Source organism: Cyprinodon tularosa, unplaced genomic scaffold (genome assembly GCF_016077235.1).
Source record: "Cyprinodon tularosa strain WSP-4 unplaced genomic scaffold, ASM1607723v1 ctg273, whole genome shotgun sequence".
NCBI classification, from domain to species: domain Eukaryota; kingdom Metazoa; phylum Chordata; class Actinopteri; order Cyprinodontiformes; family Cyprinodontidae; genus Cyprinodon; species Cyprinodon tularosa.
Window position 1 is genome coordinate 1,542,090 of NW_024038978.1, and position 19,754 is coordinate 1,561,843.

The window sequence follows — 19,754 nt, forward strand, 5'->3', positions numbered from 1 at the left end:
GTCTTAGAATGTTAACACAGCTCCATCCCAAGGACTGTCTTTTACCAGTTCTCTGTTTAATATGCAAGATTATTAACCAGTGGTAATATTCCCGTCAATGCTGAGGTAGGCTGGATTTGTTTGTTTTGGTGCTATGTTTAAACCACCTTTGCACTAAATGTAATCACCGTTTTGTACTGTTAAAATGCCAAAGCCTGGTGAGGCTGCCACAGCAAATGACTTGTCAGTTATAGAAAATGATTACAGCTGCCAACCGAATAGGTCAGGTTTACGATATTTATTTGGTGAAAAATAAATACAAAAATGATTATTTCACGTAGATTGCATTTCACCCCAGCTCTAAAATAAGATTTGGAGAAATAGTTTCATTCCAGCTCATGTTGTCTCCTGTGTGTTTGGCATGTTAATGTTTGAGGTGTAGTTTTAGTGAATAAAAACTGGATGGTAGGAGGCATAGTGAGACAACGCTGTCCATCCATTCCCTAACCTTAACTGGCCATCCTTTTTTGTGTAAGTGGACTTAAAAATATGAGAGAGAATGAATCCAACAAGTGAAACATCTCTGCCTAATATTAGATTACATTTACTGAAGTCTAATAAACACTTTTTCTCAATTATATTGTCATTCTCTTTGATAATCAGCAGTCTACCCAGCAAAACCTATCCATCCATCTTCTCCCTCTTATTCCGTCGGGATTGTGGTTGGGCTGGTGCCTATCTCCAGTAGCCCTGGGTTAGAGGCGGGGTACACCCTGTACAGGTTGCCAGTCTGTTACAGGGCAACACAGAGACACTCAACCATCTAAGGACAATTTAGAGATGCCAATTAACCTGACCGTCATGTTTTTAGACTCTGTGAGGAAGCCAGAGTACCCAGAGAGAACCCATATGTGCACAGGGAGAACATGCAAACACCAAAGATGGCAGGCCAGGAATCGTACTGGAACCATCCTGCTGCAAGGCAACTGCACCACTTTACAGCCCCAACCCCCTTTTTAGAGGCTATTTTGACTCAATAAGTGTTGTTTTAACACTTGAAGATTTGATTGGTGCTCAGTGTTGAAGTTATTACCCAGAATTGATTGTTGAATCCACTCTGCAGAGAGAAAATAAGCTCCTCCCCCTTCATCATGGTCTTGGTTTCAGAGCAGTATGAACACAGCTCCATTTTTCAGCTCCTGCTGTTTTCCATGGGAAGGGCAACTTTCTAAATGTTTAGTTGAGCAGTATTCATGTAAATTCATTGGCTGCTATGTGTTCACATTTTTCATTTTCGACACCTTAAGTGACATTGTTGTTGTTAATAATGAAATGTGTTGCAGAAGCGTTTTCTTGTGATCTGTCAGATATCAGTAATAAACATGAGGTGGAATAGATTCGTTATTGCTTATTTTGGTCCTTTCCAGGATGTACATAGAAAAGAAACATATCTGACCCTGAGCATAAATAATTTCTAATGTTTCTAATGAATGTTTGTTCATTGTACTACAGTTTAGAGTGTTGAAGAACAACTGCAAAAACAAATTCTCCAATGCAGTTGTAAAAATTTGACTATTTTGATTGTGTTAATTCAGCTAGGAAGACTGTGGACACTATATAATTCCTGAATAAGTGTTAAAATCAACTCTGTGGGAGTTAAATCAGCACTGGCCATTTTTCTGTGTACATGAATAAATCAAATGCATCCGGAGGAGCATTTTATAGTCGAAGAAATTGCAAAAAGAGGTATTAACTATAATGATAAAATATGACTGAAGGAGTTGAGGTATGGGCATTTTAACCACATGTCAAACATGTTAGAGGAAGGATCATGCTGTGGGGCCAAATTAGTCTGTGGACAGGTGAAGCTGGGTTTAATCACAATTGAATGCTAAAAGGAGTAATGCTCCTGACGTCAGACATTTTCACTGGGTTTGCCTTTTTTGCAAACCAGAAATGCCCCAAAGAGCATGCTCTCCAAAAAGCAAGATTTATATCCTCCTTCTGGAATGACGTCAATACTGGTAGGGTGCTAAAATCTTGTGCATGCCTTAGCAAAAAAAAAAAAAGGGGCGAGTATGAAAAGGACTCTAATGTTTTTGTTTCTTCCTAAAGCTGAATAGATATTGTTATATAGTCAATTTCAGAAGGTATCAGCGAAATGTTAGGTTAGACTCTGCGATACATCTACAACTTATGGAAAGGACATTCTTTTGAGGACCAGAATGTTCACGTTTTGGAAATAGAAAATAGGTGGTTTGAGAGGGGCGTGAAGGAAGCCATCTATGTTAAGAGAGAGAAACCAACCTTAAACAGAGGGGCTGGACTCAGGTTCCAGCTTTCAAAAACCTACAATGCAGCAATTGAGTTAATCCCTTCCCATTATCATCGCAGACCCAGCCTCTGTACAGGAGAGCGGAGGACCTCGCCTATTCAACCAGGCCAAGAATTCCCTTTATCGACCGCCCTTTCAGACACTTAGACAGGTATGGGGCATTGCAGGCTAACAAAAGAAGCCAAATGACACCCATCCCAAGGAGGTGGAGCCCTTTTTCAGTTTTAATTAGCATTTTTCAAAACAAAAACAAGGCTTTGTTGACCTACTGTATAAAACTCAACGCTATTCCTGACATTTTGAATTGAAAAAGCTTCCTGGATGGGAACCGAAACGTCTTCAAACTTGGAAACAAATTCCAGTAGATTGTTTTTTTTATAATTTCCTTTTTTTTTTGAATGACTATGACCTCGATGACTGAGAATCTTCATCAGCATTAAGTTAGCTCATGCAGAAAAAAAGGGCTATGACAGAAAAATAAACATCAATTTGCTGTTGTAAATTAAACAAGACCAGTGTAATTATTATTTTTTATTATTAAATAGTAAAAAAATGTAAAACTGGGACTGCCTCTGCATCTCTTTTTTGCTCTTTTGCCCATTGAAGTGATCACAAAGTCTCTTAAATTACAGAGATCAGTACTGAGGCTGAATGCAGAGGAACAAATAACCCTGAATGATGATTACATTAATTAACGAAAGTTTGATTTCAGAAGTTGGGGGGGGGGGGGTAAGTATTTTTTAATATAACTAACTTCAGAGTGTTTGACCAACCATTCACAGACTTGATTCAGTGGTGCATCAGATGTTTGTAGAGTGAGCTTCTCAGGAGTGACAACGGTGACAGACGGTTGGCCAATCAAGGCGGTGGGCCAATCAGGAGCTTGTGGGCGGTCTAAACTCAGGAGAACGGGCTTCAGTTTGATCTGCGGATCAATGGTCCAAGTGCTCTATGAATGTCCGTGTAATGTTGTAATGTAGCATAACATTGTTTTTGGACAGTAAAACGTGCAGGGGACTAAAACATATGCTAGAAAAACAGCAGGGGATGTGTGTGTGTATGTCTCCACCCCCCACATAAGTTTATATTAACAATAGGCACACACCTACAGGGGGAATTCAATCTGGTTGACCAGGTCTGGTAAACCCTCATTGACTCTGGCCAGATCTAGACAAATCAGAGAGCAGGAGGCAGGACTTCACCATGTGTGACTTTTCAGCTAGCAACAATCTGACAACGGAGCAATATTGCAATGAAAATTAAGAATATAACGGAGAGCACACCTTATATTCTCAGATTGTTTAGGCATGACCGGCAGAAGTCGTTCACTGGAAAGTTTCTTTGACAGCTTGACATGTTTCACGGACTACAAAATTACAAAAACAGAGCCCTATTAGTTCTACCAGCTCTTTCTGGCTGGCCAGGCTATCTCTTACTTATCTAAACAGTTTTTTCTCTCTTTCTCAATTTAATAAAACAAAACCTAATCCAAAGCAGATCATGTTTTATTACGTCCTAAAGGGCCTACCTTTTTTTTCAGTATGTTAGAGCAAGCTATTGTTGAGAGGACCTGGTGGAGATGAATCCAAATGTTTAGAGCATAATATGCTTATATTTAAACTAACAGACAAAAACAACTTTATCATTATTTATGCTATTTTATATTTTTTATCCATCCATCCATATAGTCCGGGTGACACCCTGGACCCAGTCCACTGAAGTGCAACACAGAGACAAACAGGACAAACAACCAGAAGCCAATTAACCTACAGTAACAGTCATGTTTTTGGACTGTGGGAGGCAGCCAGAGTACCCAGAGAGAACCCATGCATGCTCAGGGAGAACACGCAAACTCCATGCAGAAAGACCCCAGGCCGGGGAATCAAACCCAGAACATTTTTGCTGCAAGGCTACGCACTGCTGCACGGAGCAGCTCCCGTACTTTACAATATTTTCCTTTATTGTCATCATTTTATTTTATTACTTTTGTTTGTAACACTTTAAAATAGGCCGCATTTTTCATGTGCATTATAAACATTATTTAATTATATTAAGAAATACTTTAATAAATTATTTAGTACTTTCATTATTAGCTTTTTAATAATTCTCGTAATTACTGCCACCTCCCTGGCATTGTTCCTCCTTCCTTTTTTTACAGCCAATCTCAACTGCTGACACAACACATAAACTGCTCATTTGAACGGGCACAGCCAAATCATCATGCATGTCTTAACACTTATTACATGTATTAAAATAAATTAACATGCAACTCAGCACCTCTTATTTGGAAGCTTTAAAAATCGGGTCAAAAAATGTGCAAACAATTCATTAGAGTAAAACCATTGAGCAACAATTATGACACAGTTGTAGCAGAAGCGTGGTCTTTTCTCAGCACCTTAATAGCCATCTTACCAACTGTTAGTGGAACACCGGTATATATATTTGATTTTTTACATAATAACTAATAAGAAATTAGAAATTTGTATCATCATTCCCCCTAAACTTTATATCCATCCATCTGTGTGTCCGTCCGTTTCGTCCATCCGTCCATCCTTGGCAATTATTGATGCTTTCAAAGACAAATTGAAAGTTGGATTTCTTTAAACTACAAGTTAGAATATCTTAACAAGTAAGAAAACACCAGAATTTTATATCAGCACATAAAAACAACAAGAAATCTCTGCATAGTTGTTAAACTTGCAACATTTTTATATCAAACATTTTGTTCGCAGTCCTTTATCAGAGAAAACCCATCAGCAGCTCACCAAAGAAACATTAAAACTGTGCTTGCTTTCTTCTTTCTGAAGTTTAGGGAAGCGAAGCATTTCCTTTGATATTTTTTGGTTAACAGAAAAGCAAACAGCAAAAGCAGAAATGCTTTGATTTTCTACTTGCAAACCATAGTAAATATACTGCAATTTGAAGGTAAAACTGGAGACGGTAATAGCGAGGAAGCATTGCTTTTGCTTTGATATGGAAACAGACTTTCCTTTTTACCTCAAATATGTGAATAAAATATTTACAAAGTGACGGGGCCGGATACAAAGCAGCAAGGTTGGTAGTGACTGATGCAGCATTTTTTTAATTGCTTACAAGTGACTTTAAATAAATGCTATCACACACAAAGCATTAGCTTTTCTCAGTATGTTCACTTGAGAATACTTTTACATGGAAGAGAAAAGATACTGGTTTTAAAGTGGCAAATGCTTATTTTTTTAAAGAAATTTGACTAACCAGATGCTGCTGGTTAAATACTCATCTCTGAGTCACCACATTCTTTTATGATCTTGTTCTTAAAGGAGGTCACTTTTGAAACATGGACGTCTGATGGGTCATTTTATTTGCCAATGGTCGGTGAATACAAAGACTGACCTGACTTGAACTGCAGGCGCAGACTCCTCTCTATTCTACGTTCATCGAGCTGATTTCATTTCATTTCACTGTAAAGCCGAACCGTATAAATCTAAATCTGTACCGTATAAAAGAGAGAAGGAGGTAACTGCTGCTTTTTCCAGCTCATTACAAAGGTGATAGAAGCCTGTTTTTATCTTTGGTCTTCCACCTTGAGGAAACGCTGTAACCCACTAAAAATGTTACCTCTACAGATATTTATGGGAAAAAGTTTGGCTTTAAATTAGATTCATCCTCTCAAATCCATTTCTTCCAATTATTAAGTGGCTATGTTCCTTTTTCTTACAAGATTTTCACAAGCACCTGATTTAAAATGACAAGTGAATCATCAACACTGCATCGTTTGTTCCTCAAAGCAGCCGACGCCTCAAGCAGTTCATTGTGATTAAAGCTTGTGCATCTGTAAAGCACATCATTAACATCTAATAGGCCTCATGAACAATCTAGGAGAGGCTGAAAAAAAAAAGTTAAAAAGGTTCCCTCAGGTTTTTTAAATAATTTGCAGAAATATAACTGGCACCACCGTAACTGTTTGCATGAAACTTCTGCAACAGGCAATTCACAGGGCTCCTCCTTCCATAAAAGTAAACACTAGAAACTCCCTTTTTTGTTTCTCCCGGCTATTGGATTGGTTTTTGCTTTGATTTATCAGCGTCAATTGTCAGAGGTGTGCTGTAAAGCTCCTAGGAGAAAAGCTCATCGCTTCACCTTGAGAATATTTAAACGCAGGTGCGTACGTGTATGTCTGAGCATCAAGGAGCTGCTAGAAATTCATGCCATGCTCTTATTAAAATTAAGTTGAATTAATTTAGTGTTTCAAATGATTATGCTTCGTTTTAGAAATATGTTGGGTCATTATGCAAGTTACGAGTACAAAGCAGAGATGAAAGCTTTGAAAAATATTTTATCAGTTCTCTTTAAAGTGCCCATGAAATAGAATTTACACTCTGACAGCTTGCCTCTGTTTTTACTTTTTTTTTTGTTTCACCTTCAGCTTTTAAGATCTCAACACAGATTTTAATATTAGATAAAAAAATATCTGGAGTCAATGGTAAGTAGAATGTTTTGATTTAAGACAAAAAGTACCAAACTAACCTGGCCTTTTGAACAAGTTGCTGCCTCCTAAACAAAAACCTGGTTGCACAATAGTTGTTATCTCGATGGCAATAAATTATGTCTTGTTTGTAAAATGGCTTTGATGAAGCTTATAAGGAGGGTGGTGAAAATTAAAGACCTGTGTAACGTATCCAAAATCTCTTTCATGTAAGTATTGGCTTTGACTAAGCCGTTCCAGTTCCTGTTTTTTTTTCCTTTGGCTTTTCAAAGATGGACGTGCAAAGCCTGCAAAAGTCTTACAATCCTACATATGGCCAAAAAGTCTTTTTGATTTTGTTTTGAGATTGATATACAAAGCAGACAGATACAGTTAGATTGTTCTTCTTTTAAGAAGATTCAATATAAGTGCATTAATTTAGCAGAAAAGACAGTCGTACTTGATAAGATGTTTCACAATCATGATCTATATTCTCAAAACAACAAGTCTAACTCAATGCAGTTGTGCTATTATACTGGCAGGTTATTGGACTATTTTCTAGTACAATGCTGTAAAAAGAAGATTAATAATCTAAGTTAGAGTAATCTGCTGTTTTTTTACCCCAAAACTCTCTCACTAATGCCAGTTTTGCCAAGTGTCGTAATGAATAATTTACTCTAGTCTTAAGTGAAAGTATTCCACAAAAATTTATTCAAAGTAGAGAAATATAGGTATGCTGGCCTCTTCTGGAAAGGTTCACCCCTTATTTACATTTCCTCAGTTTGTATATAATTTCAGAAAATGTGCTATTTGCTTACTTCATGTTGTCAAACAGTTTCTATTGAAATTATTTCTTATTCAGGGCCTGTAAAACGGAACCCTGCTTTCTAAGAATTTGGTTACAGCATTACATCAAAAAGATGAGAAGATAAAGATAATTTCCTCAAAATACGAGGAAATAAAATGCACAACTTTGTGTCTGGAAGCATCCTCCCTAAAAATTCACTAATTAGTTGGAAGGAATTATGAGACAACATTTTTCTTGGCCAATTAGCTACCTTATTAGTTCATAATGCTGTCAAAACTTTACAGTTTTTCTGGGTGCTTGGACAGAATTATAATAGTGGCTCTCAAAAGGCAGAGTTCTCCAGGCGAACCATCAGTCTGAGATATTCTGTTCATTTGCAGTCTCAGTAGATCTCAACTCGGCTTGAAAATTGGTCTGTCATCGGAGCACAGAGCCAAGCAGTCTCCTCTCTGTCATCCAAGTCTCTTCTTATTCCTGCCTGTGCTGGTTCCTTAACTCATTTCAACAGAAAAAAAAAATGTGACTAGTGAACTTACAATTTTTCTAAATATGGTGTAGCACTTCCCCCAAGGCATGCATGAAATTGAGATTCTGAACAGAGGAAGGTGTGCCTTCGAACAATATGTGAGTTTAATATTTTTAATTTCGATTCACCTTTCAGAGCAAACCATCCTCATCAACCTTTCTGTGAGACCGTGCTTTGCTCTAATAACCTATGGCTACTTTCACTTTCATTACTAATTAACTAAAGCCCCTTTTTTCCCCCAAACACAGACTGTTTCTAATGGGTGAACATTGAGTTTACTCAGATTCATGGTGATATCTCTGCCAATTTTGAAAAAATATTGTGAATACATTCTACCTTTATGATGCCCTGCAATACATAAAGCATCCCGCACTAGTGAGCAAAAACTCTGGTCTATTGCATTTACATTGCAAAAGTATATATCCTGTTGAAATGTATGTTATCACATCACAACCACAAACGTTACTGTAGCTGAATAAAATGTAATGTGATGGAGCAGGACACCGTAAGCTGTGAAGAGAAGAGATTTGAAACATGATTTTTAAAATACAGGTAAAATGTATCGAGCCTCTTTTACTCAAAGACCCATACAGTAAATACATAAAGGGAATAGAATAGAATATTACACTTTATATGGATGGATGGATGGATGGATGGATGGATGGATGGATGGATGGATGGATGGATGGATGGATGGATGGATGGATGGATGGATGGATGGATGGATGGATGGATGGATGGATGGATGGCATCTCAGTTATTCCATATATTGAATGTTTTCATTGAATCAGGATATGTGATGTTATTGATGATGGTTATTGAACACAGTTGCCTTAAGAACTAACCTGATTCACTTAGTTTACCTCAGATTATTTTAATCTTAGCATCATTAGTCATTTTATGCTGAGGACTAAGAAGTTTGGCAAAATACTTTATTGGGTGTAAAATAAATAATGTTAATAATTCTGAACTCTAATAATCTGATTTTAAAAAGTTTACAGATCTTAAAATGTGTACAAACTCTTTTATCATGTTTTTTATACAGATCATATTTGAATGTCCAGACCACCAAAATTCATGTGTGGAAGATAAGTAAATGTAAACATTTACCACGAGCAACACTTTTTTTTTAAAACAAAAAATATGAATGTTAACTGAGGTCACAGTTTTTGGATCTTTTTTCTTTTACACTTTTGAAAATCAGGTTGAAATTAACATGAAACAAATGTGAAAGCTGCAATAAATGAATACAGCAGGTTGACAGAGAATCTTTATACAATCAAAGCAAAGTAATAATAAAAAGAAGTGAACATCAATATTCGACAATAAAAAAACAAAAAAAAAAACAAAAAAAAAACCGCCATGAGAGACAATCCATCACAAAGCCTGGAAGGGGATACGAGATTTTTCTTTTCTCTCCCTAAATGTTCTTTAACAGGCTTTGAACGGGGCACATTTAAGTGTTATGAAATAATTATGGACCCACCTTGTTTTGCAATATATTGAGTCAAACAGTTGGTGCAAGCAGCTGGTAGTGGTAAATCCAGCTGTTTAGAGGTTAATCGGCTGTAAATTCGACAGCAGCTCCTTCTCTGTCAGGGACGGTTTTGGGGATCATGGTGTGGGGGATGTGAGTCAGCAGACAAAGGCATCTTTTCCATCTCTTTTAATATTTTATCTTTTATATTGAACTGTAATTTTGTCATATTCTCATTGTACGTTTTTTTTACTTTGTTGCATTTTGTGAAACATATAGTTATGATAATTGTCATCATTACCTCTACATACATGCCTAAAAACCTCATCTTTCTTTCAAACAAACACTCTCAAAGTACCAGTAGAAAACGCAAACTGCTCATTTTAATAGGGCATAACCAAACCGGTTTGCATGCCTTATCATTTGCATGAGCAAAATTTGTTGATCACCTGCAAAACAAGCAGAAAATCATTTTTTGCACTTATGTGAAACCTTTGAGGACAGGCCCATAATCTCTTGAAATTAAAAGTAGTGGCAGAATCATGATGTGTGGAATCTTTTCTTCTGGAAGGAAAGGAAATCTGGTTAGAGTTAATGGGAAGATGGTTAGCGAGAAATACAGGGTGATCAAGAAAACATTTCTAAGACTTGATTCTGAGGTGCAGGTCACCCCCCAATTATCACAATTAGACTTAACATAGAGCTGCAGCATTTTAGTTTGAATGGTCCAGTCAAAGTACAAACTTAAATCCTGTTGACAATAAGCTTTAGCCAATATTTTAAATCAGAATGGGAAATACTGATTCCTTTTAAATAAAAAAACATCTATATATAAAAGACTTGTAAAGTGAATGGAGAACCATTAAGAACTATGTATTTATTTTTTCTTCCACCTTAAAATTGTGCACCACTTTTTATTGGTGGCTGTAATTAGAATTCATTAAACATCTGAGAGGAATTAGTACTTTACACTGTAAAACATCTAAATCTCTTTACTTTTTTCGTTTAAGATTTTTCATTAAATAAAGAAACTATAAAAAAAAATTATTCTGTGCAAACAGAGGGTTTATTTGATAATGTTATTATACTAATTTGGTGGAACCTCTTTTCTCTTCTTGTGTTTGGCAGGCCAGTTGGCGGTGGGGACCTGCGAGATAGTGATGCTCAACAGAGACAGCAGTGTTCCTAGACGGACAATCGCCAGGCAGACCGCCCGCTGCGCCTGCCGGAGAGGCCAGATTGCCGGCACCACCAGGGCGAGGCCGGCGTGTGTAGACGGTGAGTAGGACAGATTCTCTGATTTAGACTGTGGGAAATACTCCATGAGCTTAGTTTGTGTTAAGGAACAAACCAGGGGAATGAATGATAAAATGTCTGGTTAGGATAAAAAAGTTTCATTAATTTTTTTTTTGTGTGAGCATAGCTTCCTCTCAATGCTTTCTCCAAGGCATTAAATAGCAAATTGGAAAGTAGGAAAAAAATCACACTATTGGTGAATATAAAATGATAATTTTTGCATTTAAACAACTTGACTCTGAACCAATAATTTAAAGACAAATCATGCAGTAAGTTAGTGCATCTCTTTCTGCAACAGTATTACACAAGGCACTAAAGGTTTTAGAATAAAATCTGCTGAAATGTTCTTATTGAAAATGAACAAACTTGATATTGTTCCTTCAGATGCACCTAAATAGTATCTATGCATCATTCTTGCTGAAAACAAAGTGTGGATAAAGAAGAGGAGAGTTAAGTAGTATAAAATGCCCATAGACTGATCTTTATCGCTTTTTTATCTCATAATTAATTTCTGCCTTTTTCTTTGAACAGGGTCCTCATTACTATTATTATTATTTCTATTATCTTCATACACAGCAAATTTAAAGTTTTCATATTTGTAGCCATATTAGTACCCTAAGTAATTTAGTAGCTGCATCAGCTTAACTCCTCTGATTAAATTGTGGTGGAACCATTTTTTATTTTTTTTTGTCGTTTGCAACTAAAGCCTTTTTCACAAAACTCTGGAAGTTGAGAGTTGGACACCTTTATGCTCTCTCTGTGCATCAATGGTTGAAGAAAACTCAATATACATTTAATAAGCTGCAGCAAAACAAAACAATTCACCAGGCTTTCAGCCAAGGGTAGTGTCTTTGATGGCAGAATTAAGTTTTTTATCCTTTAAAATAAGTTCTTAGCTTTATATTACTATAAATGATTCTGTATCAATTCCATTTAACTCCTGTATTTTTGATTTCATGAGCCTGAATTGATTATAAATGTCACAGGCAGCTTGAAATGAATGCCTCTGCAGCTTATGATGAAAATTGTCTACTGGCAATTTAACTTTAAAATGAAAAAGGTTTAAGATTATAGGGCTGTGAGTTTTCCCTTTATAGATGTCTATAGTTTTTCTTTCCATCACATTCAAATGTTTCAAATAATCAACTTTCAGAAAATATAAACTGAAGCCTGTGTTAAAATTTGTGTTGCGCCAATGCCATTTTTTGGTCCCTATAATCGATACCTGGCTGTGCAGTATTGGCCTATACGATACCATCTATTTGAAGAACTGCATACTACTTGGATGTAAAATAATTTCCAGCATGGCTTTGTCAAGCTGCTGCCTACCTTTGTGAAGCAGGAAATAGACTAATACAAACTGAATCCAGTAGAACTTTTATTGCCTACCTGGAATGGGTGACAATAGTTGAATAAACTTTTGGCTCTCAAAATGGTATCAATGCCCTATTTGTTGGTACTCGCTGATACCGATAACACCATTTTAGGGCTGTATTGGGGACCTGCCTGATTCTGGTATCACTATAGGTTCAACACTAAGTAAAATGGGTTCCTGTAACGATCTCAGAATGTAGGACCCAGAATTCGAGGCGAGACAGGCAGTGGGAAAGTTCAAAGCGTTTATTAGCAGACAGGTGCGCGGGACTGCTCGTCTGCTGCGGAGGGATCTCTGCAGAAATGGGAGAATACAGGTCAGCGACTGGTAGTGATGGGTCGGGCAACACCGATGCGTCGGCGCATGTGTCTGTCTCATAGAGCGAAACCTGTGTCGACGTGTGTTTCGCTACGGAAAAGTCACGTGACCGAAACAGTTCCTGTATCGGTCACGTGACCGATGTTTCGAACTGACTGACAAGCCTTTATAAGGATGCGCATCTGCCAACGAGATGCATCTGCCAAAACAATCTTGCGTGTTTTGCGAATATAAAATTCATCAAAAATTATGGAGCTTCCTCAAGCAAAAAGAAAGGTTTCTGCCGTGTGGGACCACTTTGATGTCATTTCGGAAAATAAGGTATTTGTTTTAATTTCCTTGTTTCATCCTGTTCCTCTCAGAGTTTCCACTTGATTCATGTACTAAAATACTTTTTTTTTTTTTTAAGATGACCTTTGGGAACATTTTGATCTCGAAGTGGGGAGGCAGACCAAAAGTGCCACAGCTGATGCCATCCTTGAGGTGCAGAGATACATGGCAGAGGGCAATATTGCGAGGTCCCAGGATCCTCTTGTATATTGGAAAAACTAAAGGACGGTTTATCCAAACCTCTTCCGCCTGGCCTTAAAATTTTTGTGCACTCCAGCTTCATCTGTGCTGTGTGAGCGGGTGTTTTCCACAGCTGGAGAACTAATATAAAAAAAGCGCAACAGACTGAATTTCAAAACTTATTTTTTTTAATAAAAATTTGTAAAAAAAAAATAAAAAAAAATACCAGTGAACAAGCATCTTCATTTACTACATGTTTACTTAGACTTAGACTTGACTTTATTAATCCCTTGGGATTACTCCCTTCGGGAAATTGTATTTCCAGTAGCAGGAAAAATTGCACATACAAGAAAATAGAGGATGTTTAGACACAGTATATACAATAGAAAAATAAAATCAATTAAATAAGGTGTAGGAAGATGTATTGGGGGATGAGGATAGACAAATAAATACAGATTAGAGATTATTAAATTATGATGCAGGTTCTCATTATTCTTTGACTGTTTCTAAAATATCAAATATGTTTTAATAATAATACAATGCATCATACAATGAATTGCATCATATTAGTGTATATAATAGGTCATCAAATCAGTGTCAGTTAACTCTGTCAACTAGGTTGCCTGTAGGGATTTTTAATGTCCAGCAGGTGTCAGTATTCAGTGACACAGTATCGACGCAGTATCAATACAGTTTGGTAATGTGTCGAAACGTTTCATGACGCCTCATCAACCCATCACTAGCGACTGGATATGGAGCTTAACACGACTTGGAGCAAAGTCACTGACCTGATTCAAAGTTCAGTCCGTTCGCGGAGCTTTGACCGCAGTTGCGGCGGGCGACGCCCCCAGAGATCCTAGAGAGCGCGCAGCAGACGCCGAGCAACAACAGAGTCCAGAAGGGAAATCCAAGGCCGAAGTCAGAAGACAGTTCCAGGTTCAGAAGCCGGTAGAATCCAGGATCAGACAGGACAAACAGAGCAGACAGGGGCAGGCACGTGCAGAGGGGGGGGCTAAGGGGGCTTGAGCACCTGCCCCTTTTGCTCCATGATCCCAATGTGCCCTTTTGGTCCCCTTTTTTTTTTTTTTTTTTTTTTTTTTTTTTTGACACATGTACTGAAATTATTATTATTATTTTTTTTTTGGCAAGAAAAACAATACAATAAGCCCTCCGGTCACATTGTTACCTTTGACCTTTTGCCGGTGACGACGCACTTGCCTCTCGAAAAATCAGATAAGGCGGCTAACTGCGGAGCTAAAGGTAGCGAATATTCCACATTACACTGTGGCCGCTGCTCATTTGGCCCTAAGCAAGATCAACCATGATCTGACGGATGGCTATGTCTTCAGTCTGCACCGCCTCTCCAATGTCAACCTGAATAGACATGTAAGTGAAACCAAATGAGCCCCATGGATGATGCAGTATTGTTTGATCTAAAACACTGTTTACTCTGTGCTTTTAGTCTTTTACATTGAAAATTAAGTTTTTTAATTCACAAAAAACTGTTCTGTAATGATTACAGAACAGTTTTTTTGTGAATTAAAAAACATAATTTTTGGTGAAAATACTGGAGTAGGCTTGCTACTTGTCAGACAACGGAAAACTTTGAACGTTGTATAATTTCTCTACTTTAGCAAAGAGTAGCGGTTTAAACGGAGGAAAGTAGTTCTTTCTCTGAAGAACTACTGAGCGGGAGGAGACAGCCAGGTGAGGAAAAGCTGTTCTTATCTATCGATTCAGTATTTTTATCATACAGACATTAGGCTGTTGTTCTTGTGCTATGAGCTAGCTGCTAGCTAATGCTAGCAAAGCAAGATAACTAAAAAGCTTCCCTGTGTCGTTAATGATAGTAGGACATTCTTCAGTATTACTTATGCAATAGGGGCACATCGCCCGTCAAAAACCTATCATCTCCATAATGGATATATGTCCGATTTTCTAATTTCCTTTGCTGCATGATGTACGTTTCATTTATTCTAGCGTTAGGTAAATGTATCTTAAAGGAGAACTCATCCAGAACTACCATGATAGATATGATAGATATAATTTATGAAGCTGGTGAAAACAAAACTGCGCAGCTTATGCAAGGAGGATCGGTTGTCAGACCTTCTTTTGTTGGCAATCGAGAGGGATGTGCCAATCATTCACAGTGAGGTTATTAACATTTTTAAAGACATGGCTAACAGAAAACTGCTGCTGTGAACAAAAGAGAACAAAAATAGCAAAAAATGCTAAATCACCATGACGGAAAATAAGTTTTTGGATCATAATCTTGGATTTAGTTTGGGGGAAAAAGAAAGGCAAGAGACTGAAATAAATAAGACATTGACCTTCACTCAACACAGAAAAGATGAGACAATGTGGAAAAAAAGAAAAGAGAAACTGACATGAAAAAACGAAGGGGAAAGATTGAAGAAAATGTATATAGGTACTTACAAAATACACTAAGGGCCGGATTTATCAAGATCCAATTTTGCGTGCAGTAATTTGCGCTCGCAAAGTGGAATTTTGCGCGAGGGGCTGAACCATGGTTTGCGGGTGATTTAACAAGAGCGATTGCGTAACTGGTGGCAGGTGCAAAACTGTTGGAGACGCCCTATTTAAATGATGGTTTTGCGCGTTTTGTGGTTTGCGGCAAAGTAGTTTGTAGTTTGTGCAAACTAGTGCATTAAGAAATTTTAATCTTACAGTGACACCACCCCCTCCAAAAAAAAAGAAATATATATATATATATATATATATATATATATATATATATATATATATATATATATATATATATATATATATATATATATATATATATATAAACTTTGGCAACCTTTATTCCCTAAGGTGGTATGTGGCTGAATTTCTACTTCACCACAGTAAGAAAAAAACAAACAAACAAAAAAAAAAAACAGGTGTTTTGTATCGGCCTGTAGAAAAATGCACATAACAAATGGCTCACAAGAAGTGACTGTGGATAAGATGACTGCATTGGCATGTTGCTCCACAGGCGCAGGGTGTCGGGGTTCTCCGGTAGGGCGTCAGGGCGACATGGCATTTAGAACGTCGGACAGATTGGGAGATCCCAGCTCTCGCTGCAACCGTACGCTGGAATGACCCAGATGCAAAAAAGTGCAACGTTGCAAGGAGTTTCGTGATATCTGGTATTGCGTGGGTACTCCTTGTGGCTGGCTCCAAATCCATTCGGAGTTCCCCCAACAGCTCCAAAATGGCAATGCTGGATAAACGATATGTTTTGATGATCGTTTCCTCGTTCATTCCAAAAATATTCACACGGAGTGAAAAAATGCGTTCTCTGCGTCTCCTTGCTTCATTTCAATGTCTCCTTCTTGCGGCAATAACCGCTGCCATGTGTGCGCAATTACGCATACAGACCATTTGCACCTTCTTTTGAAACGTGTTAAATATAGAGTCAGATACCGTTAGCAAAATTGCTTTCAGGTTTGATAAATCACTTTGCGAGTGCTAAATTAATATATTTACATGTTCTCCTCCCACAAGACGCACTTTTGCGTGTAAACGCCCTATATTGAATATTCATTGCAGAAAAAGTACTAAATGGATAAGAGACGCTATTTAGCACGTTTTAAAGACCAAATCCTTTTAGCACGCTGTTGATAGATCAGTTTGTACATTTTTTAGCGTGCGCAGTGAAATAGCTCACGTTTTAATACACGCAAACCTTTGATAAATCCGGCCCTAAGACACAAACAGAGTAGGCTTTTCTCATGGTGACATGCATTAATAAAATGTTTGCTTTTGTTCTTTTTTTCTGCAGTTCCACGTTAAAGTTTGATGCAGCAGCTCTGCTTTTCTGAATGGACCGTCTCCATCTCCACTGTCAGTACAGCAAACCAGGCAGACATTCTTTTTTATAGATTACAGTACACTAAAAGGTTGCATTGTGCCCTTGTATGCATTTTTAACAGTTTAATTCTGTAAAGACAAAATATGTCTGGTGGTCCAGCTCTGATGTACATCTTTGACTAAATTGCAGGTTTGAATATTGTAATACTTTCCTATAACAAAATAGACCTGCAGAAAGAAATTACTAATAAAATATTTTACATATGCATAGTTCTATGTTCTTTGTAGATATTTCCCTTAGCTTTGATTGTATGTCTCACAATTTTGTAATTTATCATTGTTCATTAAACTCTGAAAGCTATGTGACTTTGTTAATATTCTGTCCTAAAATGCGATAAGATGTGCCCTTTTTTTTTTTTGAGCACCTGCCCCTTTAGTGGTCTCTGCACGGCCCTGGACAGGGGCAAGGCAAAAACTTGAAATCCTCAGGGTAGAAACTGGTCAATATCAGGAAAACAGGCAGACTACAGATTGCTAGGGAACGTATCACAAAAACACAAGAATAACCTGGCGCTGATGGGAGGCAAACACACAACTTAAATAGTAGAGGAACCAGGTGAAAATAATCGGCGATAATCAGTCGCAGAACCAATTAGGCAGGGAGCAAGGAGCAAAGGAAAAACCCAAACCATCAGATCATGACAGTTCCTTTTTTAAGATTAATTGAATTTAATAAATAATATCTTCAATAAGGTTATTTGAAAACATAAATAAGAAGAAAGAAGCAGCTCTTCGTAATTGAAACAGGTAGATCATTATGTTATTTTAAGTCATGATTTCTGCTCATTCCGGCATTGATTTGGCGTGGAGTGGTGGACAATATTTTAATATGCACGTTTTCAGACATGGTCGCCAACTGAAAGCAATGAAAACACTTTTACATGACATTGTTTATACACTTTCTGTCAGGCCTGGATTATTAATGTTTGTAAAAATGTGGCTCAAAATAAAATAACTAATTGGAGATTCTTGAAATGCAACAACAATACACAGATTAAACCGTTGTGTCTTTAACTGCATAGATTTATGTTTTATGGCACTGACATAACAAGAACAGCATGAAAGATTGCACCTGGAAAAGCACCGCGCAGGTGTAACTATTAGCATTACTGATGTCTCTGCTCTATTATGGCTCCCATTGTACTGAGGTGTCATCCACAATAGATCTGGCTCATATGAACTGGTATACAGCATAGCACTATTGTGGCATTATAAGAAACAGTTATGATAAGTAAAAATAAACAGAATTTAATTCACTTTGAACAGTAAATTGAGGGTCTTGGGATGCTATTCAACTTTTACCAAGGATTTCTAACAAAAAACTTGCACCACAATCAATAACAAAAAAAATAGAATAGAGGGTGGATGGATTGTTTCCCAGAATAGGAAATAAAGTTTTATATTTATGAAACGTTAATCAAAGGAAGGAGCATTAATGAACTTACCAACAGGGTTCAAGGTTCAAGATGCAACGGATGCTCTTCTGCAGGGAAAGCAGATGAGTACATCGTATAATCTCTTGAATAAATTTGTACTTATTATTATAACACACAGATTATTGCAGTTTATTGTGCATAGCCCTACATAGTCTTATTCTAATGCCATGTTTTAGTTCTGTTCAAGTTTTATTTCTGAATTTTCATTTTTCTTATTTCCATTTTTGTGTTCTAGTAATTTTTGGAGCCCATTTTGGGTCCTGTCAAACCTCCACCCCACAGTGGGGTTTAACAGGACCCAAATGCAGACACAAAAGCTGAAGGTGGTTTCTTGCAAGATTTAATTAACCAAAAAGGGTAACAGAAGCATAAATCCAAAAACATAAATCCACAAAAGCCTAAACTACTGAAAACTCACAACAAGGGGGCAAAGAAATGACGACAAACCAGCCAAGAGAGACTGAACAGGAGAATATATGGGAGAAAGAAACAAAGACCAGGCTAATTAGCAGATTGGGAGCAGGTGTGAACAGAGGCAAGAAAGGAGCTAGGGAAAAGGAGACTGACACAAGAGGGTAAACAACAAATGTCTAAGAACTAAAATACAATCAAAAATAACTAGAACACAAAAATAGAAATAAGACCAATGAAAGCTCAGAGATAAAAGCTGAACAGAACCAAAACCATGACAGCGGCAGTGTGAAGGCCTGGCTATGCCCTTCTGGTAAACCTTGGATCCTAATATCCCTGCAGATGTTACAGTAACATGTAACAGATATGGTTTTGCAACAGTTTGGAAACGCCAGCCATATGGTTTTGACTTGCCTTCCGATAATTGATGCAAGTTTAATATCTGTTAGACGGGCTGAGAAAACCATTCAGATCTTTGTATGAGCACCAAGAAGCAGGACTGATGGAAAAAAAACTTGAAAAAGAGAAGTAAGATTAAACCATAATTAGGGTAATTTCATGATGCTTGGCCTGATAGGTGCATATTGGGCAACTTAACAGTAGTTATTCTAATTTAAAAGTAAGAAAGTGTTTAGAGAAGTGTTCCTATATTAGGATGAACACGGACAAAGGCGCAGCAGACCCTAACCTTCAAAGAACTGTGGACAATTTGTTTGGGGGTTTTTTTTGTTCTCCATTAAATGTAACTGCCAATGTAATTAGGTTGTTTAACCAGCCAATCTATTATCTCTTTGTGTGTCTCCCTCTTTTTTCTACCTTATAGAGTCTTTAGAGTTCAGCATGTGATTGGCTGTGCCAAGAGCTTTTATGCCTTCTCCTGCTTTGTTCCCCCGTCTGTGTCTTCAGGGTCCGTCAGCATAAATCCTGCTCTTCATTTCTTTAGTCTTTAATGTATTCAACTTT

General features: G+C 37.4%; 1 protein-coding gene across 2 annotated transcripts in view; it reads left to right on the forward strand.

Annotated features, from left to right (window-relative positions):
• The window catches only part of tafa5l (TAFA chemokine like family member 5, like), a 101,921-nt gene that overhangs the window by 22,785 nt on the left and 59,382 nt on the right, over nucleotides 1-19,754 (forward strand). For both annotated transcript variants that reach the window (XR_005281191.1, XM_038289926.1), the window contains exon 2: nucleotides 10,698-10,847. Coding sequence is in view for 1 of the 2 variants with exons in the window: in XM_038289926.1 (XP_038145854.1) it covers nucleotides 10,698-10,847 (150 nt within the window). In the remaining variant the exon portion in view is untranslated. The remainder of the gene's footprint in view (nucleotides 1-10,697; nucleotides 10,848-19,754) is intronic.